This window comes from Ruditapes philippinarum, unplaced genomic scaffold (assembly GCF_026571515.1).
Source record: "Ruditapes philippinarum isolate M1 unplaced genomic scaffold, ASM2657151v2 ctg2860_1_1_1_1, whole genome shotgun sequence".
In the NCBI taxonomy this organism is placed as follows: Eukaryota; Metazoa; Mollusca; class Bivalvia; order Venerida; family Veneridae; genus Ruditapes; species Ruditapes philippinarum.
This window is the reverse complement of record NW_026857286.1, coordinates 287925-307945: the sequence shown is the minus strand read 5'-3', so window position 1 is coordinate 307945 and position 20021 is coordinate 287925. Positions and strand designations below refer to the sequence as shown.

The 20021-nt window shown below is 31.3% G+C and overlaps 2 protein-coding genes across 2 annotated transcripts; both read left to right on the top strand.

The window, feature by feature from the left end:
* The first annotated feature begins 823 nt into the window (after positions 1-823).
* LOC132749286 (uncharacterized) lies at positions 824-9661 on the top strand. The gene is made up of 7 exons (XM_060739011.1): positions 824-956; positions 3029-3302; positions 5645-5778; positions 7377-7456; positions 7836-7984; positions 8859-9030; positions 9501-9661. Coding segments are annotated over exons 1-7 (864 nt in total). The 5' UTR covers positions 824-954; the 3' UTR covers positions 9554-9661.
* Positions 9662-13531: 3870 nt separating this feature from the next.
* LOC132749285 (uncharacterized) lies at positions 13532-19712 on the top strand. Its single transcript, XM_060739010.1, has 6 exons — positions 13532-14274; positions 15027-15160; positions 17054-17139; positions 17811-17959; positions 18469-18640; positions 19466-19712. The coding sequence occupies exons 1-6, from the start codon at positions 13954-13956 to the stop codon at positions 19516-19518; spliced, it is 915 nt and encodes a 304-aa protein (XP_060594993.1). The 5' UTR covers positions 13532-13953; the 3' UTR covers positions 19519-19712.
* The last annotated feature ends 309 nt before the right edge of the window (positions 19713-20021 follow it).

The window sequence follows — 20021 nt, the reverse complement described above, 5'->3', positions numbered from 1 at the left end:
AATTTTTCTAGGGCTCGAGTGATTATGGTCGATCACTCAAAATCTATCTCCATCGCCGCTGTGGATTTGAATCAGTCAAGGACTTTAGCTTCCTCCGTGTGTGGAAGTTATCCAGCTTGTATAATACAAAATGTCGTGGTTCTTCTAGGTGCCCGCTTGTGCCAGAATTGCACCAGGTCACCTGAGGTACTCCTCCACCAGTAGAGCTGATACGTAGCCGTATGACTTCTTGTTTTTTCTTATAAAAATCCTCTACCAGGCTCATCGATTATCATATTTTGTATATCATGTATCTATAAACCTTGATAACGTTTTTGGTGCTGATGACGTGTCCTCAATGTAATCGACACAATAGCTAACCTCACAAAAAGATGTATATTTTTCAACCTGCTTTAACTGTGCGGTAACTTAATGTATTTCTGAACTTCAATAATATACATTACCCTTCGCTAGTTTTAAAAATGTCGATGGATGGACTAATAAAAGTTCAATCTTATAAATTGAATACACAAAGAATCTGTACAAAACATAATATAATAATGTATAAAAAATCGCGAGGGCAGGTACGTGAGCCACGTGAGAAATGATATCAAATTACAAACAAATATTTTTGAAATTTAGACCTGGTGTTACTGAAACTGTTCCTAAAAAACAATTACATTAGTACCAACCACCCAAAGCAGTGGTCCAATCCTGCGTCTTTCTAATTTTATACATTTCATAATTAACGCAAAAGCAAAATGTTATGCTGACGTTGATGTACTTAAATTGTACATTCGCTGATGTTTGACACTTACATAATTAATTATACAAACCGTTTGACATTTCAACCAGCAATAGCGGAAACTTGATTATTTTTTGTTGTCAATTTCCTTTTATCAGTTACGTGTGATATATACTTTCTTAGCAATTAAAACATCGCATTTTGCTGTTGTGGACTTTTGAGGCAATATCATGTAAGGAGTTCTTTATTCATTATTATGTTTAAGTGTATAAAGCTATATATCTGTTGCATTGTTTTGCCTGAATGTTAAAAAGGGAATACTTCCATAATGCTTTTTTGAAAGAAATACAGTGGAATATTGCATTAAGGTATTGACCATCCACGGAATCATTGCTAATTGCTAAACAATTAAAATCCGTCATAATGATTACAAAAAAACTCTTATGAAATTTTGTTACTTTATTCTGTTTAAATATCAGAGACTTTTTTTGTTACCACTTTTTCTAAAATCAACTATAAGATTTCGAAAACCTTTTTTTTCTTTTGATAAATTTTATTTAAAGATCTTAAGTTGTAGTTTTATACCATTCTCTTTGTTTAATTTCTGGTGTTCGCATTGACTTTATAATCTGTAATGTAAAACTGATGAAATTTGACCATTTACTTACCGCATTACATTTTATATTTTGATACATACTTTGTTTTAATTTATTGTTTATTTATTCTATTATTAAAACGATAATGGTATCAAAATAGACAGTTTCGTGGTAAAATACAATTACCAGGACATGGTCACGAAAAATAGATAAACTGTAATTGTTTCAAAAATTAATATATTTATTGTTGTCCAAAACGACTTTTATTCATTCAAATAATTGACCTTTTTACATTATGATATTATTTATACTAAAAAGTTGAACTCTAGTTTTAGTCTTTATCAAAATCTGTAAAAAGAAAAACTATGAAATGCATAATGCCTTTCAGAAATATAGGTTTTGTTAAAATTGTGTATTTCAATAGAAGTTTCTTAAGAAAGTTTTTAGTATAAAATAGATAATAGATTTCACAAAATGTATTTTATTCAAATAAAATTAAACATCATGTGTATTATTAACGTATATAGTATTTGCAAAAATGGGTTATTTTATTATATTCGAGGCACATATTGCCGTAGAAAAGAATAAACTGTACTTCTTTAGATCCGCAAACATAATTCTTGTAAGTCTTCGACTTTTATAAAAGGTAAACTCAAATGCAAAGCCAATGCGACTGTGTTAAACTCAGATAACAAAATATTCAAATAAAATGGAAAACACAGTTAATGAATTCAAAATATCTTGGAAAACGTGTTTAAAAGCTGGAAAGATTACTCTTACAAACATTTTAATATATGTTTTGTTTTACATAGAAATATTGCATCTTATAGATTTGAAACTACCAAAAGTGCAAATATTCTGGACTAAACTATTTAAATGGCCAAAACACGGTAACGAATGTAACGAAGTAAATTTCACAGCTTATTTTTACTCCAAAAACTTGAAAACCTCTTTAATTTTGCTTTTGTGATATTAAATATTACAGCAAATTAAAGAAACGATCCAGAAATTTTTATTCCTAAAATAAAACTATTAAACAGATAAAAATTTAAAGACATATTGCATTACAGAATGATACATTAGAAGACTTATAAATAATATAAATATAATTGCCAGATTTTTCTTATCAAATTAAACAAAGTATAAATTATCAAAAGATAGAAAACAGAACAGTTACAGTTTGTTTCATGTCTCCCTTACTTTATTTAATTAAGCTTCTACACTTTCGTAATCACTTTATGTCTGAAATCGCATATAAATATTTTTCCCTTGTGAACCATAAATGTTTTTATTTATCATTTTTTTCTTTTTTTGTAAATTGATTTTTTGCCAAGTATTACTTTAAAAACATATCTGTTTTCTTTTGTCTACATTAGCATGAATGTCATGTATGTAATTATTTTCATTTATATGCTCTACCATGTGATGTTATCAATTTGAATGAATAACTTTTTTATTTTACATGTGCTTATATTCAATGTCATTATTGCAAAAAACGTATATTCGATTATCTTACCTTCGTTTTGTAAAAGATATCCAAACTTTTCCGCTGTATGTAGTAATAAAGGAATTAACTTGACATGCAATACATACAATTAATGTTACTCACTTTTATAGATAATTGTGAGCATTTTATAATACAAACCAAACTTTTTTAGTGTATTAGATATACCCATCATACAAAATTGTTTTCAAATTCCTGTTTCAGGAAAAGTACGTTGGTCTCCTTGCTTGTTGCGGGTTTTTGTCACATAGCATCTGCCAGAATACATCTTCTTAATCAAGGCCGCGGCTTCAATAATTATATTTCACGCCCAATCTATCGCCCTCCTTTTTACAATGGTCCGATTACAACTCCTGTAGACCCGGGAACCACCCCTCACATTGATAAACTAAGTGAAGACGAACGACAAGCCCAAGGACGAGGTGTAAGAGTACCGCCGAATGATTGTGTTATCTCATGGAATGACTTTCAACAAAAGGTATGTCTGCACATCGTTACATCTTTACTAAATAAGTGACTGACGAAGTATCTAACTACCTTAGTAATTTACAATTTTTGAATGACATTGAATATTGAACAGTTCTTATTTTTATCTTATTTTCATTTTCTTATGTGATTTTGTTGATGATCCCACAGAAGCATTAATCATCACAAAATAACATGATAATTGCAGAATCGGTATGACTGTGTCTGTACATGATGGATAATGACAAATTGCAACATCTCTCACGTCCCAAGCACCTGCTTGGGTGGCACTAAATTGTCAACATGTACGACTTCGAAAGACCAGAAAAATATAACAACATTGAATAGAAGTGAAATCCATAACTAAAATATAAAGTTTTTGCTACGACTATAAAGCAATGCCTTACTTGTATGGCATTGTACAAAATATTTGTTTTGATGACTGACTAAACAGAAAACGTTACAAACTGATTTTGGTATATTGATCATTAACTGCTTCAAATAACAAGACTTAAATAAAGAAATAAGAGTTAAGGTTTTCACGTTTTGCTTGTGATAGATATAAACCGAATATTGTCCAATATGTAAAATATTGAGTTACATGAGGCGCGTAGCACCGTAAGTAGTTGAAAATTTACTCTATATTAAAGAGGTTTATCCTTCATATATAGACTCAATCAGACCGAGTCTGCAATTCTTATGTAATTTTGTTGTGATTAATGCTTCCGAGAGATCACTTTGTTTCCAGATTTTTACATCATCGTATACTTAACTTTTACGAATAAAGTGCCATGCTATATATCCGAGTTTCATAAATTAATTATTTTAGTACTCAAAAAATACTCCATAGATAGCCCTTTTAATAAATAATAAATAATGTTGTAAAATGAATTTTACATTATTGTGTAGAGGTACAAACACAATTGATATCAGTTCGGCTGGAATTTCCTGCTACTCAAGGTATGCGTGGAACAACCCACACTGAGACTAACGGGATCCGAACTTTGGTTGTGCAAACGGATAATACAGTAATCTTACAAATGTACATACATTCAGTCTTAATTTTGAGAAATTTTGAAAAAGGTGGACTTACAAAAATAAATACGAACATCAGCCAGCAAATTGGATATTTTTACCCAAATGATTCATTTGAATTTAAAACAATGTTCCAAATATACGACGTCTTTATATTTTGAAGGCCAAATACGACGAATGCTGTTTTTTCTTTCAAGATTCCTTGTTACAAGATATTTTGTGTGGATTCTTATTTGAGATTTGATTTTATTTTATTTTACCACAATTGTTATGGATTAATGTTTTTGAAATGTTCAATAAGAGGGCAATTTAGACAACTGATAGTATAGATAATATTTTCTTCTTTATATCACCAAGTTTGTCATACCACGGAAGTCTGAAATTTACATGAAATATAAATGTAGTAAGATGTAACTGCCTGAATGATAAACAATTTGATTGATAATTTTGTTTCAATTGAAAGGTTCAACAAACAGTAGATATCAGCTTAAAGCAGCACGCCTCAAGATTTGTGAATGTTGAAATCGTATTTAAAAGTAAAAACCATGTGTATTGTGAAATGAACAAAGAAAGTAGTTTACACATTTCAATTAGCATTATCAATCTCAATTACTCTCAATTACCAATAAAATGTCAAATATGGAAAACAGCCTTTACTGCGTTAGTCACGCAGTATACATATGGTGATAGATACTACAAAATCAGTCTATAATCGCTCGTAACATGTAAAATTATTACTTGGATCTTGAACCAAGTATACTTGTGATTATAGAACTTCAAATTACTGTGATCATACAACGTACGTTCAGTACATGACACATTGTCTAATATTAATGTGCTATATGTACCGGTTATATAAGACTAACACAATAATGGAAACCTACATGCGCTGTATTTAAAATACAGTACGACCAGAGCAAACGAATTATGTCATACACGTTTGTTTCCTTGTTTGTTCGTTTTTTTTTTTGGGTTTCATGTCAAACCTAAAATGTAAAAATCAAAGTGTGACTTCCCTGCTTTTCTTGGAAAGGAAAACTTCTGATGCCCAATCGGGCATTATTTCTGGCTCAAGTGCACCTGAGAAAAACCCAAGGTCTCCGGTAAGTTAACTTGACAGATTCTTCATAGAAAAAATCAAGAATTATTGGCGGGATTCGAAACAACAGCATAGATGGGCAAGCAAGATGAAGGCAGCGCCCTTTACTGCTCGACCACGAAAGCATACAATGTATTTGTTATGTAAAGCTTTTATAAGTACGGTTTTCCTATTTTTTATCTTTTTTTTTAATAAGTATGTGTAACAATTTTCATTATTAGATCGCCAACAAAGAATGGATAGGACTATACGGCATAGATGATGATGACGAATTAAACCCCGGGGATGCCTTTAAGTTTTCAGTACGATGGATTGTAGAAAATGATACAACATTAAGAAGACAAGGCAGCCTATGGTATGTCGAAATATATTAAGCTAAAACATTTTCTAATCTACTATGTTTGGATATGAATTTTCAAGGACAAAAAGTTTAACTATCAATAATAATTTAACATTGTGAAACATATCAGCGGACTAACAAAACTCTTTTTCTCTGATAATTACTACATATTGGGTTGTCAAACACCGCATAAATAATTGTTAAGTACGTATATCAGTTGTAAGTTTCTTTTAAAACAAATGCGTGTAATGAAATGACTAAGTCAAAAAAATATTTGTAATTATTTCACCGTGATTAGTTAATCAATCTGAATTATTACACATATCTCGTGGAAAGAGTGTAAATAAGGTCAAAGTATTAAAACGAATTATCGTACACATTTGCAAGTGACGTTATGTGCATTTAAGCGCACTGATGTTGTGGTGAACTATTTTGTCTACCGTAAAGAGTTCTTATTTTGGGAATGTGGCGAATAAAATATTACATCCGTGTTCAGTTAAGTGTATAAAGTTTTATATTTGATGTCTGTAGTTAACTTTTTTCAATTCAAATAAAAGCCCTATTGTACATGACAACATTAAAGAAATTAATATTTTTTTATTCATTTTCCTTAGATCAAATAGTGTATGTACTAAACTGTTAAATTCTACCCAAAGAAAGACATTAATATTTAAGGCACATTTTGCCTCAAAAACGAATGAATAAACGCTCCTTCTTTTGAAACCACACAAATGAGTCTTATAACGTATGAATAATGGTTTTAGAGCATGTTGGACACTAAATCACCTGTTGAAACAATAAAACACAACTCAAAGAGGATTTTTTTTCTTTTTCAAATTTGTATATCAAAATTATTCTATAAAAACATTTCTCATTCAGATTGTTTTTCGTATGTTTTAAATAACAGAGACATTCTACCTTACAAACTCTGTCAAGAATTTTCATAATTATAAAAATAAATATTTCATTAGATATAGTTTTATACCCTTTAAGACTCGCATACAAATATTATATGAATTTATTTAACGAAATTAATAGATTCCGAATTAAACCAAGACTCATTTACTATCATTTATTATACAAAGCACTTTTCACACAATAACTACACATGTACCTGAAGTAGAAAACCTCTTTGGTTTCAACATTCATCAGTCAATCAAACTCAACTGTTTAAATTATATTTTCTAGTTTTCAAAATGATTGATTTATGTATTAAAATACCAGAAACGTCAGTCCGTTTAAAAGATTGATTTGTGTATTTAGAATACTTCACAAACCACTCGCATTTGCACATGTGGCGTTGGTACTATGTTTTGCATAATGATATTGTTTACAAGAATTGTTAACTATCAACTTTCTGTTAATTATTCTTATTTAATTATACAATTTTTGGTCATTTTGAACGGTAAGCATGATTAAATATCGGATTATTTGTTGATAAAATAAAATGAAAGCAAAATAAAAAGATAATATTAGACATACTGTCAACTGATACACTATTGCTTGAATAATCTTTTTTATTCTTTAATTTACTTCCTTTGTGCTGTACTCTATCTAGTTTATGTATGTAAAAAAGAAATTTAATACACTTCAATATTACCCATTTAAATCAGGTTTAATGGGAGATGCGTTTTTGCCGATGGAGTGTTTCGGAGAATAGATGGTGACCGTGCTATATTCGGTTCCATAGGCGGTAGGTAAAAGCCAGAGATACAATCAAACTATCGGAATGCTCGGCTTCTTTCGCCAATTTAAGTAGAATAAAACGTGTAAAAAGCGTCGGTTTGAGTAGAATTTGTTTGTTCTTGGTTATATATGTTTTATATTGTAAATAGATATTAAAAGACACAAATAGTGGGGGAAATGTGTTCATTTAATATGAGTTTATTTGCTCAGGTCGTTATGATTTATTATCAATGTATCGTGTATACATTACTTTTACAAAAACAATCCTCATAACACATCCGAATTCTTTAACATTCTGACCATATCAAATTTACATTCCATTTGAATATTGCTTATATATAATTCTAATATATATGTAAATGATTGTTGTTTGTTTCTAATCAAAGGAAACGTATTTGCAACGTCTACAAGAAGGGACTACTTTGTTTGTTCTAGAAGGGATCCTATACAATGGTGCATTTTCTACATATGCTATGATTCCGACAAAGTCCAAGATGGCAGGTGTCCTAATTCGGAAACAGTTATCGTCTTCAGGGTAAGAATTTATGCATTTAATGTTAGATGCATAAGGTCATAATGATCCCACGAATTAATAATTTGTCATAATCATAAAAGAAATTAATTTTAGAATTACAATTGTAAATGATAGCGCTGCAAAGTATATTTTTAAATTATCTTAATTCAAATGACTTGTACACGGTTGAATGATATTAATATGTTATTTTTAACATTGTTAAAATATTTATTTGACATGATACCAACGTTATAAAATCGCACAATTGAAATCATATCAATTTAATAATTTATTAAGAATTCACATATGAAATGATTTTTTAGTTGTAATTTACATATGAGATGATATCGATATGAAATAATATCAACGTTTTAATATGAATATTAAGTTTTAATATATCGACAGCAATTCATTTCATAGTTTTTATCAAAGTATATTCTTTACATTATACATTCTAATGTCTATTTAGAAAATAGATATCAATTTTGAGTGCATTTTTGTAGAATAATGCACAGTTCGAGTTGAAATTTGCAAGGTAGTAGTGATTTATAGTGATTAAATACATTTGAAGCATTTGAACGATAAATTGTGCATTTGTATACTATAATACAAGGCAAATTAATATTTATTTACATTCTAACATATTCATTAAAAAGAGAATTCATAAAAATATTTTGAACTATACTTAGCTGAGAAGTAATTTTCCTGTCATTTGGTTTACGGGTTTACTGACGTTATATCTGACTTCATATGACGTGTAAGCATTGCTTTGTTTAAGTGACAATTTTACAAATGATTTAATTTTGTTTCCAATTCTTTTTTTTTTCAAAAAGAAAAGGATCACGATAAGCAAAAAGGGTCTTTATAAAATAAGAATGGGTTGTACTTTTATTAGGAACAAAGAGACACAGATATCAACGGGGCTGGCATTCGAGAGGGTCCAATAAGACTGGATGACATAGATTGGAGCGAGCTCGAAAGCATCCTGAAAGAATGTTTATCCCAAGAAATCAAAGACGATCAAGACCCCCAAGTATTTTGGGCTTGGAGAACTCCAAACAGCATAGGTTTTAATTTTTGTGTTTTACAATCGATAATTAACATTTTGTCTCGTTTTAATTGTTTAAAATAGAACGTTTATTCAAGATGTTGACCACGTCAAATTAATTTCGAAACATCTATACATATTCAACGTGATTTTTTATTCCATTGCATCATTTGAAAGTTCAAACAACCGTTATAGGATAAATTTGCATTCATTAATCAAAAAGCTTTTGAGGCAGCTTCCATTCACTATTGATTATTAGTTGTATTGTTTTAGTTTGGTTTATACATAATTTCTTAGGAAACTTTAAAACCTAGACACACTTTCGAATCGTTCTAGTTAGTGATTAAATTTTGTTTTATCAACACTTGATTTTTAATATTCACCTTACATGTGTTTTATACAAAGCTTTCTATTTTTTACTAAGTTTTTCTAAGTTGTTGTTGTTTTTTGTGTCGAATTCTGAGTCACACTGTTTATTTTTATTTACAGCATGCCCAGTTCCTGGAACTCCTGCTTTTGATGAAGGTGTAAAAGCTGGCTAATTCTGTCGATGGCGATCAAAACGTCGTTTGCATGTGCACATGTGGCGTTGGTACTGGGTTTTGCAAACTGATATTGCTAACCACACTTAAATAAAAGTTTACAAACAACCAATTGTCTGACTGTTATATTATTAATTTATACATTTGTGTGTCAGTTTGAAAGCAAACATATTAAAATACCTGTTTTTTTTGTTATTAAAATGTAATGACAAAACAAAAATTACAGATAAAAAAAATATTACAGATTTTCTTTACATATAAATAGCACGTACAATGTATAGCACATTTGCTTGATCACCACTGTAACAGATAAATATATATCTTTTTTAAAAAAGACAGAAAAAAACAAAAAACATCATTCTTGGCAATAACTCGATGCTTTTGACATTTAAACCATACTCAAGTGCTAACTATAATAAATGTTTAGTTATGCCGAATGAGTATAATATAATTTCCATATTAACATTTTTTTTTGTAAGTAAGGCATTGCGTTATAGTGATAGCAAAATGTTATATTTTAGTTATGAATTTCAGTATTTCACTTCACTTCAATGTTGTTATATTTTTCTGGTCCTGTTGACAATTAAGTACCACCCAAGCAGGTGCTTTGGGCGTGACAGATGATGCAATTTGTCATTATCCCTCATATACAGACACAGTCACACCGATTCTGCAATTTCCATGTAATTCTGTGGTGATTAATGCTTCCGAGGGATCATCAACAAATCGTATGTGTGAAATATGAAGACTTTGTGATAAATAGTTTTCAAGATAATGAGCGGAAACCATTCTGACATTTAAGGCATATGTGACCTTGGACTTTAACATAGTTACCCAAAATCAATTGTTGTGATATTAAAAGAAGGCTTTTAAAAACAGAATCTAAGAAGCCAATGCATATTAATAGCCAACATTACCGCAATTTATCAAAGGAATTTAATCGATGGAACTATTCAAGTATTTAGCGCTCCTGTAACTCTTTATTATGACACATTACAAGAATGTATTTCATTTGCTTGATTAAGTACAACTGACAGAAAAGTCATTAAAATTATTTTTGTAATAGATCATACTTGAGAGAGTAAGTACAGGCAATTAACACATTTTAGAATATGGCACATTTCAAATATTTATAAGCATTTTTGTATATTTTTTTGCAATAAGTATAGTTTGTCAGCACCTTTTTGAAATATTTGTTTCCGTATAATACTGTAGAATACTTTAACAAGCATCATACTTGCATTATCTAAAGCTTATTCAATTCTTGTAAATCCTTAACCAGTCTAAAATAGACAATAATGTAATATCTAGTCATGGCGCAGTTAGGAATTTACCTTTCACTTTAATTATTGCTTCATGCAAGTATGATAAAACAATTAAACAAAAGATTAGTTATTTCTTCAAGATATACTACGCTTAAATTTGATAAAGGAAAATATTGATAATGGCTAGACAGTCTCAATGGAATATAATGTAAACATGTTTTGCCATAAAACAAGTAAGATATGTTTAAAACCACACGATATGTGGTCACAGTATGAAAATTCGATTTTGTACGTCAAGTTTGGAGAGTCTTCCTTACATAATGTAAGGCCCAAAGCCCTAACCCAAGAAATATGTCCAGGAGATTTTCGCATGGCATGGTCGTTTTCTTGACCGACGATTTGTTCTTTCTGTATAAAAGTGTATAAATTAAAAAAAATATCATTTTCTCAAGCAAATTGTTTAAACAGCATTGTTTGATTCCTTTGCAGATTCGATTTTGTACAAGTTTGGAGGGTCTTCCTTACATTATATTAGGCCCAAAGCCTTATAAGATAACTCAGAATAATTGTAATAACGAACTTTTTATGTCCCTTATCTTACAGTAGTTGAATTTCTGTGGATACATTGTGTGCAAAATCTCAAGTTCAGATTGAGTGTGTTTTCTCCCATAGCATGCCTAAATAGTTTCCAATTTCGTTGAAAAGTGACCTTTTTAACTGTTTAAATCTATGCAAATAAACCGAAAAGGTTCTAAAATATTTAATGAAATCATGTCAAACAGTTTTCAGAAATGCGTATAAATATACTGCCCTTGAAAGGATCTTTAACAAGCAATTATCATAGTATTGCAAGCAATCCATAAGTCCCCTACCGGATAGAACCCCATCAGCATTCTGAAGGGCCATTGGCCATTCACTAATGTGTAAATTTTTCTCTATTTTAAGTAAATTTGTTGGAAATGTTCTTTAAAAGTGATCACAGGAAAAAGTTTTTATGAACAGACAGACAGACGGACTGAAGGACACTCTACTCTAAAGTTAATATTTGAAACATCCCTGTTACCAAAATATAACATTTTAAAAAGCAAAATTCTTAAAGAGGAGATAACTCTGGAATTAAAGATGCAATTTCATAAAAAGTTTCAGCTCTTTTTGACTAATCACAAATATTGTTATATTTGCCATGTTTTAAGCCTATTTGTTGCCAAGGAAACCAATATTTTTTCAAAATAGGAAGAACAGATAAGACATGCATGATCTCCAGACTGCCATCTACCCACATGTCAAGTTTCATAAAAAATATTTCCAGTACTTTTTGAGTTATCACTGGATTCAGTTTATGTGTAAAATTTGCCATATTTTCAGTCTATGTGTTGCCATAGCAACCAGAATTTTCAACATAGGAAGAAAAGAAAAAGACGTGTATAATCTCCAGACTGCCATCTACACATATTACAAGTTTCATAAAAATATTTCTATTACTTTTTGCGTTAACACTGGATCCAGTTTATGTGTAAAAATTGCCATATATTCAGTCTATGTGTTGCCATAGCAACCAGAATTTTCAACATAGGAAGAAAAGAAAAAGACGTACATAATTTCCATACTGCCATCTATCCATATATCAAGTTTCATAAAAATATTTCCAGTACTTTTGCGTTATCACTGGATCCAGTTTATGTGTAAAATTTGCCATATTTTCAGCCTATTTGTTGCCATAGCAACCAGAATTTTCAACATAGGAAGAAAAGAAAAAGACGTGCATAATCTCCATACTGCCATCTATCCATATATCAAGTTTCACAAAAATATTTTCAGTACTTTTCAAGTTATCGCGGGATCCAGTTTTGTGGACGGACGGACTGACGGACTGACAGACAGACGGACGGACGGACAGACGGACGGACAGACGGACGGAGGGTAAACCTAAAGTCCCCTCCGGTAAACCGTATTTTATCGTATTCCACATTGCCCAACCCATTTGTTTAGATTTTTATCACATTTTAAGATCATACGCAGATTTAATAATTTCTAAACTTAAATTTTTTTCAGGAAAAGTCAAGGAGTCTTGCTTATATCAGGTTTTAACACAACAGAATTGAGTCTATGTACATCAATTCAAATAGCATCATCATCATTCTCTACTAATACAGTTCATATCTAACGATGAAATATTATGCTTTTCAATCTTTAAAATTTAATACCTTAACAGCTGTTTATTTTAAGTCATGGATGCATAAACGACTGTTGATTCTTGACACTAGACATATTTTATGAGATAAACTGTTAAATGTTTAACCGAATACAGCGGAAGCATGAATACATATTTATTTTTTTTTCAATTTCCTTCCTGCGGTTTGGTCCAAAAGTTTATATTTTTTTGTTTATAGAAATATATATTTTCAAAGAAATTTAAATAAAAGATCGCATTCTGGTTCTTGGAGTTCTAGTGCAGAGTCATGTAAGAATTTTTCATTTCAGTTTCGGGTGAAATACATTTTGTTGTTGTTATTTGTTGAATTCTGCTTAAGCTGGTGCTAGGGGGCGTGGACGGTAACTTGCACTTTCCAGTACCGTCCATGAACAGGCTCAATCAAACCGAGTCTGAAACATTTTCAATTTTGTCGTGTTGGGCTTTCTTTAGGGATTCTGTATTTTTCTATTTTATTTTTATTTTTTTTATTTTTTTTTTTGTTTATCTTGAATGATTTGTTCCTAACCTCTCTTCATGTATTTCAAAATGTTTATCTTAAATGATGTAAATTATTTAAAAATGTTGAAGAATTAGACATCCTTCTAAAAGCTATTTTAAGCATTTTATTTTATAGATGTACATATATTGTTTGTAGACAGTTTATAAGATAGTAATATTTCCATTAGACGGACATCCAGATACACATGAAAACATCGGGCTAAATGATCTTTAATCTTTAATAATTTGATATTTACGGGAAAAAAGCGGTAAACTGCGTAAATTGTTTACCATTATTATTTTTCTTTCAAACAATCAAATGCAAAAGAATGTTTTTGCATTATTAAACATGTAAAATATTTAAAATATTGACATATTTATAGTTTGCATTATGTTTTAATTGCTGTTTCAGGAAAGGCACGGTGATCTTTTTGTTTGCAGCAATGTTCTGCCACATAGCAGCAGCTGCCATCAGAAATAATTATTATGGCGGTCGCGACAGAAACAATTATTTTGGCGGCAGCAACAGAAATATCAATTATGACAACCGCTACAGAAATAATGATTATGGCGGGCCCAATGCTTATTATTCACCTCCGAGTTATCAACCTCCTATTTACCCGACGCCGATTCCACCGCATGTAGACCCTGGAACAACACCTGACATCAATAAACTCAGCGAGGACGAACGGCAAGCCCAGGGACAAGGTGTTAGAGTACCTCCCAATGATTGTGTTATCTCATGGCATGACTTCCAACAAAAGGTACGTATCTGTGAATATTCAAGGACTAACTTAAAAGCTAACTGATTTGACGGTCGATTGACCCAACTATCTCCCATGCAAGCATACGCTCACTCTGGATTAAATCAGTAAAATGTTTCATTGGAATAAAAAACAACATGTTTAGATTTTATAACTTATATTTCTCAAGCATACATCGATCTCATTACTGATTGTTAACTCAACAACTGAAATGGCACTTCTAAATTCTTTTTTAAGTTGTCGCCAATTAAGAAATTCTGGCCAGTCAGAAATGCGTGCAGTACGGCAGGTACTAGTGGCTGAACAACTGAGATTTCAGGACTACATCGCTAAATTTCATTTTACACCTGTTTCAAAACAGAAGTTCAATTTCAGACAAATAATTGTATTAAAAAATACCGAAGGGGCCGCGGTGTAAAACAGAGACTGTGTGTCCGATCGTTACTCGGGACACGACCAGTCTGCGAATCAATTGATAATTTGAATTTATTCTGTGAATCAATTGATAATTTGAATTTATCCTGTGAATCAATTGATTATTTGAATATAGCCTGTGAATAAATTGATAATTTGAATATAGCCTGTGAATCAATTTATAATTTGAATTCAGCCTGTGAATAAATTTATAATTTGGAGATTAGATATAGCTTGTGAATTAATTGATACTTTGAATATAGACTGTAATCAATTATAAGTTTAATATAGTCTGTTAAACAATTGATAATTTGAAAATGATATGGTTTAATTATCAGATCGCCAACCAAGAAATGATTGGATTATACGGTATTGACGACGACAATGACATCAACCCAGGAGTTGCCTTCAAGTTTACAGTACGATGGTCAGTAGAAAATGATACAATGATCAGGAGACGAGGAAGTTTATGGTATATATATTATAAGTTGAAGCCTCTTTCCAAATTACTACAGTTTTGAATTATGAATAAAGGGACTCCATCGAAGATTTCTGGATTGACAGGACTGGAAATAATTTTCATGGATTATTGTTTCATTTGATGTAGATCTAGACTACTAACGTGTGTGATTCAGATCATTGGATCACGCCGTTTTTCAAAAATCATTATTTTAACTTTGAAAAATAACCCGAAGTTAAAAAAGCGTTGAAACGCTTTACACTCTAATCTGAGCAATAAGAAATACGATGATTTTTATTTTATTTCTAAGTATATTTCTTAATTATGTTATGCATATCTTTTTGTTTTATATACCCAAGCTATCTACGGAAGAAATTCAAATTTTTTATGTTTTTATGGTTTCTTGACCTCAGTGAATATATGATAAACAAGATCGACAAGGAAAGGCGGCATTCAATGAACGCAGCCCCCATCCGACCCAGCAACAAGCGTCAGCGGCAAGGAGCCCAGGAGGACTTCAAAGAAAAACAGGACAGGGCACAAGGCAGAGTACGGGCAGGCAAACCACTACATCAGAATACATAATTAGTAACTTATAAGGAACTAAAACAAAACAAATAAATGATTTAATATAAGGCCCATTATATCAAAAGGCACAGGGGAAGGGGACATGAGACACGGGGAAGGGGGGGGCGAATAAAATAAATAAAAACTAGGGACAAGGGAAGATACTTACCGTAGACGAGAAACAACAAGAGACACGAGCAAAAGTGTCACCAAATCAGTATAAAACAACATAGACATACATCTGAGGAACACAGAGGGGCGCCGCCTTGGAACGGTCAGCAGCATAATAATACTGGGGAGTTTAAACCGGTTAATGGTGCACCAAACCTCGCTCTTAGCCCCACCATGTTCCTATAAACGAGACAGTGTAAATAAAATGAATCCCCGCCAAGTGAAATTCTAACAGTTGTTATGGTTACAAAAGGTTAAATAAGTAAAACTTAATTTCGTAAAACGTTAACAAACATTTGAATAAATACATAGTAAGCTAATCATTTGAAGAATTATTCCTGGTCACTCTGAAAGGAAAAGTTTTCGGTTTGGTTGCAATTGGTAATAAAGTATCCAGATTTCCACAACTGCATGTTTACGTGATTTAATCTTGTTACCATGATTTAATATAATGGATGATAAGACTTAAAATAACATTTTAAAAAAATTTATATTTTAATTTAATTATGGAAATGTTGCTGGTAAAATTATCATTCTAAGTGCCTATGACCTTTTCCGATAACTTAAGCAACATTTTCATAATATTTTACAATTTTATTCACTTTGTATTTTTTAACAAAAAGTCTTATATCACTTGTATCATAGTTTGGAGACCTTTCTGTTGAAAATGTGTCAGGGTTAAATCGTATAAATATACATGCACAGTGCGTTAACTGGAGTGCGGGTATTAGTTACCCGCAGCCCATTGATTGGCTCATTTTTGCTGGGGTTTACATATTGTGACGGCAGAGAAAAAGAAAGCGACAGAAATGTCATATTCAGATGTTCGTTCATTGGTTCATTTTTGCCGGGGTTTCATCTTTTGACAACAGGGAACGTGCTTTTATGTTTGACTATGATACAAAAGAGAAAGAACACCAAAACACTCGGCAATCTGATTAATACTCGGGGGCTACGCCCCCTCGTACAAATCAGATAGCCTCGTGTTTCGGTGCTCTTTCTATTACTTAATTCAGTACAAGTAATTTGCACTGGAAAATTCTATAAATAATAGAAGACCCAATTCATCAAAAATTTTTGTCAAGTGACTGAAATACTACAGTATAATCCTAGTTATTAAACTTATGAATATCTATATTTACAAAATGATATTTAATATTCATTCAGGTTTAGTGAAACTAAATCATGCATTTTTGCTGATGGGGTATTTCAGAGGATAGATGGAGATCGTGCTATATTCCGTTCCGTAAGCGGTAGGTAAAAGCATAAAAAATTATAATTTATATCCATTAAAATGAATTGGTCTTCCATGACTGAGTACATTTTCCATAAGTATTTCAAATATGGATAGAAACAAAAGAAATGTATGATTTGGATATTCGTATAAACATATTTCTGGAAAGCAAGATTATAGTGACCTTCCGGAGAGAATAGTACGATATAAATTTGAGTGAGGTTTGTTTGTTTGTTTGTTTATTTTTTTTTTCACTTGATAAAACTAATGAAAAGACAATATATGACAAAATATTTAACCACGTAGTAAGTATATAGAGGATATTGAATGAGTGTTGGCGCAATACTAAAATTATTGAACCAGTTGAATAAACGCTGTGTTTTTGTATAACGCAAATGACGTCACGTCAAACAATATGCCCGGCCGTGCAATACAATTCTTACGCAGTCGCAAAAGAAGACTGAGTATGTGATAAATATGTATATTGTACAATTCAGAGCTTAATTACTATACGAGTATAATAATGTATGATCCGCAAATCGTGTTAATATTATGTTTACAAAGACTTATCAACAAAGACATTAATATACGGAACAAAATAATTATAATTCATTCTGCATGTAAGCCTATTTGTTTGCCATGACTTTTGAATCGAAACAATATATCAATAACATATTTTCTTTATTTAAGGGAATGCATTTATAACAGATAACAGAATGGACTATTTTGTTTGGTCTAAACGAGAGCCTATACAATGGTGCATCTTCTTCATTTGCTACGACTCCCAAAACGTGCGAGATGGCAGGTGTCCGAACTCAGAACTAGTAGCAGTTTTCCGGGTGAGAAGAAGCATTTAAAGCCAATGAAGCCTAAACAATTTTCTACCCTGGTTTGCTAGACTAAAATTTTCTTCCGACGGCTAATGCGCCCTTGAATGATCTAATTGTACTAATGCATTCATGAGTTATTTGTCACATACAGTAGTTCTCTAGAAAAGAGGAAACATGGGTCATGTAAAGGTTTTACTCAGTCTATGAAAAATTAAATGTTGTTTTAACCGTTTCAATTTATTTTTTAAACATAATGTGGAGAAATATAGTATTAATTTAATTTTTGTACATGTACATTTTTTACAAGGAATTAATTTTTAATTAACAGCTTCATTAGTCTTCATTTTCGTTTTGTCTTTGTGCTTAACATATTCATGCCTAATGAAACTAGAGAACAAAGTACGGAAATGTTAGCACCTTTTGATAGTGCGACAGTTACAGTAAGGTTATTTTAGGAATATTGACATAATAAATTTTTCAAAAACAAATTGCAATATATTTTCACGGACTATATTTAGGAACAGAGGACAACGGATATAAATGACGCTGGTATTCGAGAAGGTCCAATAATACTCAACGACATAGATTGGAGCGAGTTAGAAAGTACTTTTAAAGATTGTTTCTCCCAAGAAATCAAAGACGATCAAGACCCACAAATATTTTGGGGTTGGAGAACTCCAAATAACGAAGGTCTGTTTTATTGCTATAGAGTTGATAGAGTACTACATTTTTGTAGTTTCCGTTCACAAACTGTTGACAATGCATGTGGGATTCTTACTGTTTCAGCAAATTTCAAAACGTATAAAAGTTAAGCAGAACATAAACAGAATTGGCACTTTTCCTTTTCTATTCTAAAATTTGAAAGTTAGATTATAAAGAATTTATAATTGTTCTATTATGTAGGAAGCAATTATAAACACACTCTAGGATTGATTCCTACAAATAAACAGTACTGAGCGATGAGTGTAAAGTATCTTTCTCAATGAAACAAGGGCTTGACCCTTACGGGGTTTGAAACGACACCTCTAGCGATCCTAAGATATCTAGTCCGATGGGTTAACCACTCGGCTATGCCAGCGCTATTTAACAGTTATGCAACGAATCAAAGGACGGACATGATCTGAAATTTGTTCTTTCTAAACACCATTGTGGTGTTAATAATTCGGTCTTTGCTTAATAATTTACCATATACTTATATCAGTCAATTAGCTTTTTTATTAACATATGACTTAATAATTATATTAGTTATTTTTTGTGTCATAGATTCTTCCCTTGAGAAATCATAGACAAATGAAACATCCTTAATGATTCTTTTTACTTATCTTTTAGACAGTTTGGTGAACAATCTTTTATTCCAAAAATATATCTACCAAGACTATAGCTTAATATACTTAACAAATTATTTGACATGGTAAGGTGAAAAGAATATAAAATGCCATGGTACGTGCTTCAAATTCTATATCAAATGACTATGTATTTTCAAGTTTAAGACATTCTCTATATTTCCATTTACAGCATGCGCGGTACCAGGGACTCCTGCCTTTGAAGAAGGTGCAAGAGCTGGCTAAAACTACCAATAACGTTTGAAGCTTCAGTTGTGCGCATGCGCAACAGTTTCATTTGTTCAGTTTCAGGCAAAATAACAGGGATAATCTCACTTGAACAAAACTTCCCAAAATTGACTATTTCATTATTACTATTTAAGTTTAACATTTTCTACCTTTATGAAAGGAGAATTTTGAACAACCTGTGATTCTCTGTTAATAAAGTTAATAAAGAAGAGGAAACGATATCTTGCCCGTTTAAATAAGACAGAGTATTCTATATTAGATCAAACGCCAACGTACATTTGACAAATTTGAGAATTTCATTTCACTTCTCTCTTCATTTAAATTTACTTATACATGTACGCGTGTAATGAACATTATAAAAAAGTTAATGCGACCACTCACACACACGCGCGCACACGCACATTGACAGATGGGCAATCAAACATCAAACAGCATAATAATGTTACAAATATAACAAAATGAAAGTGCCATTTTGGGAAAGGCGTATGTATAATGAAACA

Excerpts from the sequence above, each read along its gene's own strand:
- LOC132749286 (XM_060739011.1), top strand. Across the intron at positions 5,779-7,376 it reads AGAAGACAAGGCAGCCTATG|GTTTAATGGGAGATGCGTTT; the intron begins GTATGTCGAAAT and ends CATTTAAATCAG. Across the intron at positions 9,031-9,500 it reads GAGAACTCCAAACAGCATAG|CATGCCCAGTTCCTGGAACT; the intron begins GTTTTAATTTTT and ends TTTTATTTACAG.
- LOC132749285 (XM_060739010.1), top strand. The coding sequence starts at position 13,954 with ATGTTCTGCCACATAGCAGCAGCTGCCATCAGAAATAATTATTATGGC. Across the intron at positions 17,960-18,468 it reads AACTAGTAGCAGTTTTCCGG|GAACAGAGGACAACGGATAT; the intron begins GTGAGAAGAAGC and ends GACTATATTTAG. Across the intron at positions 18,641-19,465 it reads GAGAACTCCAAATAACGAAG|CATGCGCGGTACCAGGGACT; the intron begins GTCTGTTTTATT and ends TTCCATTTACAG.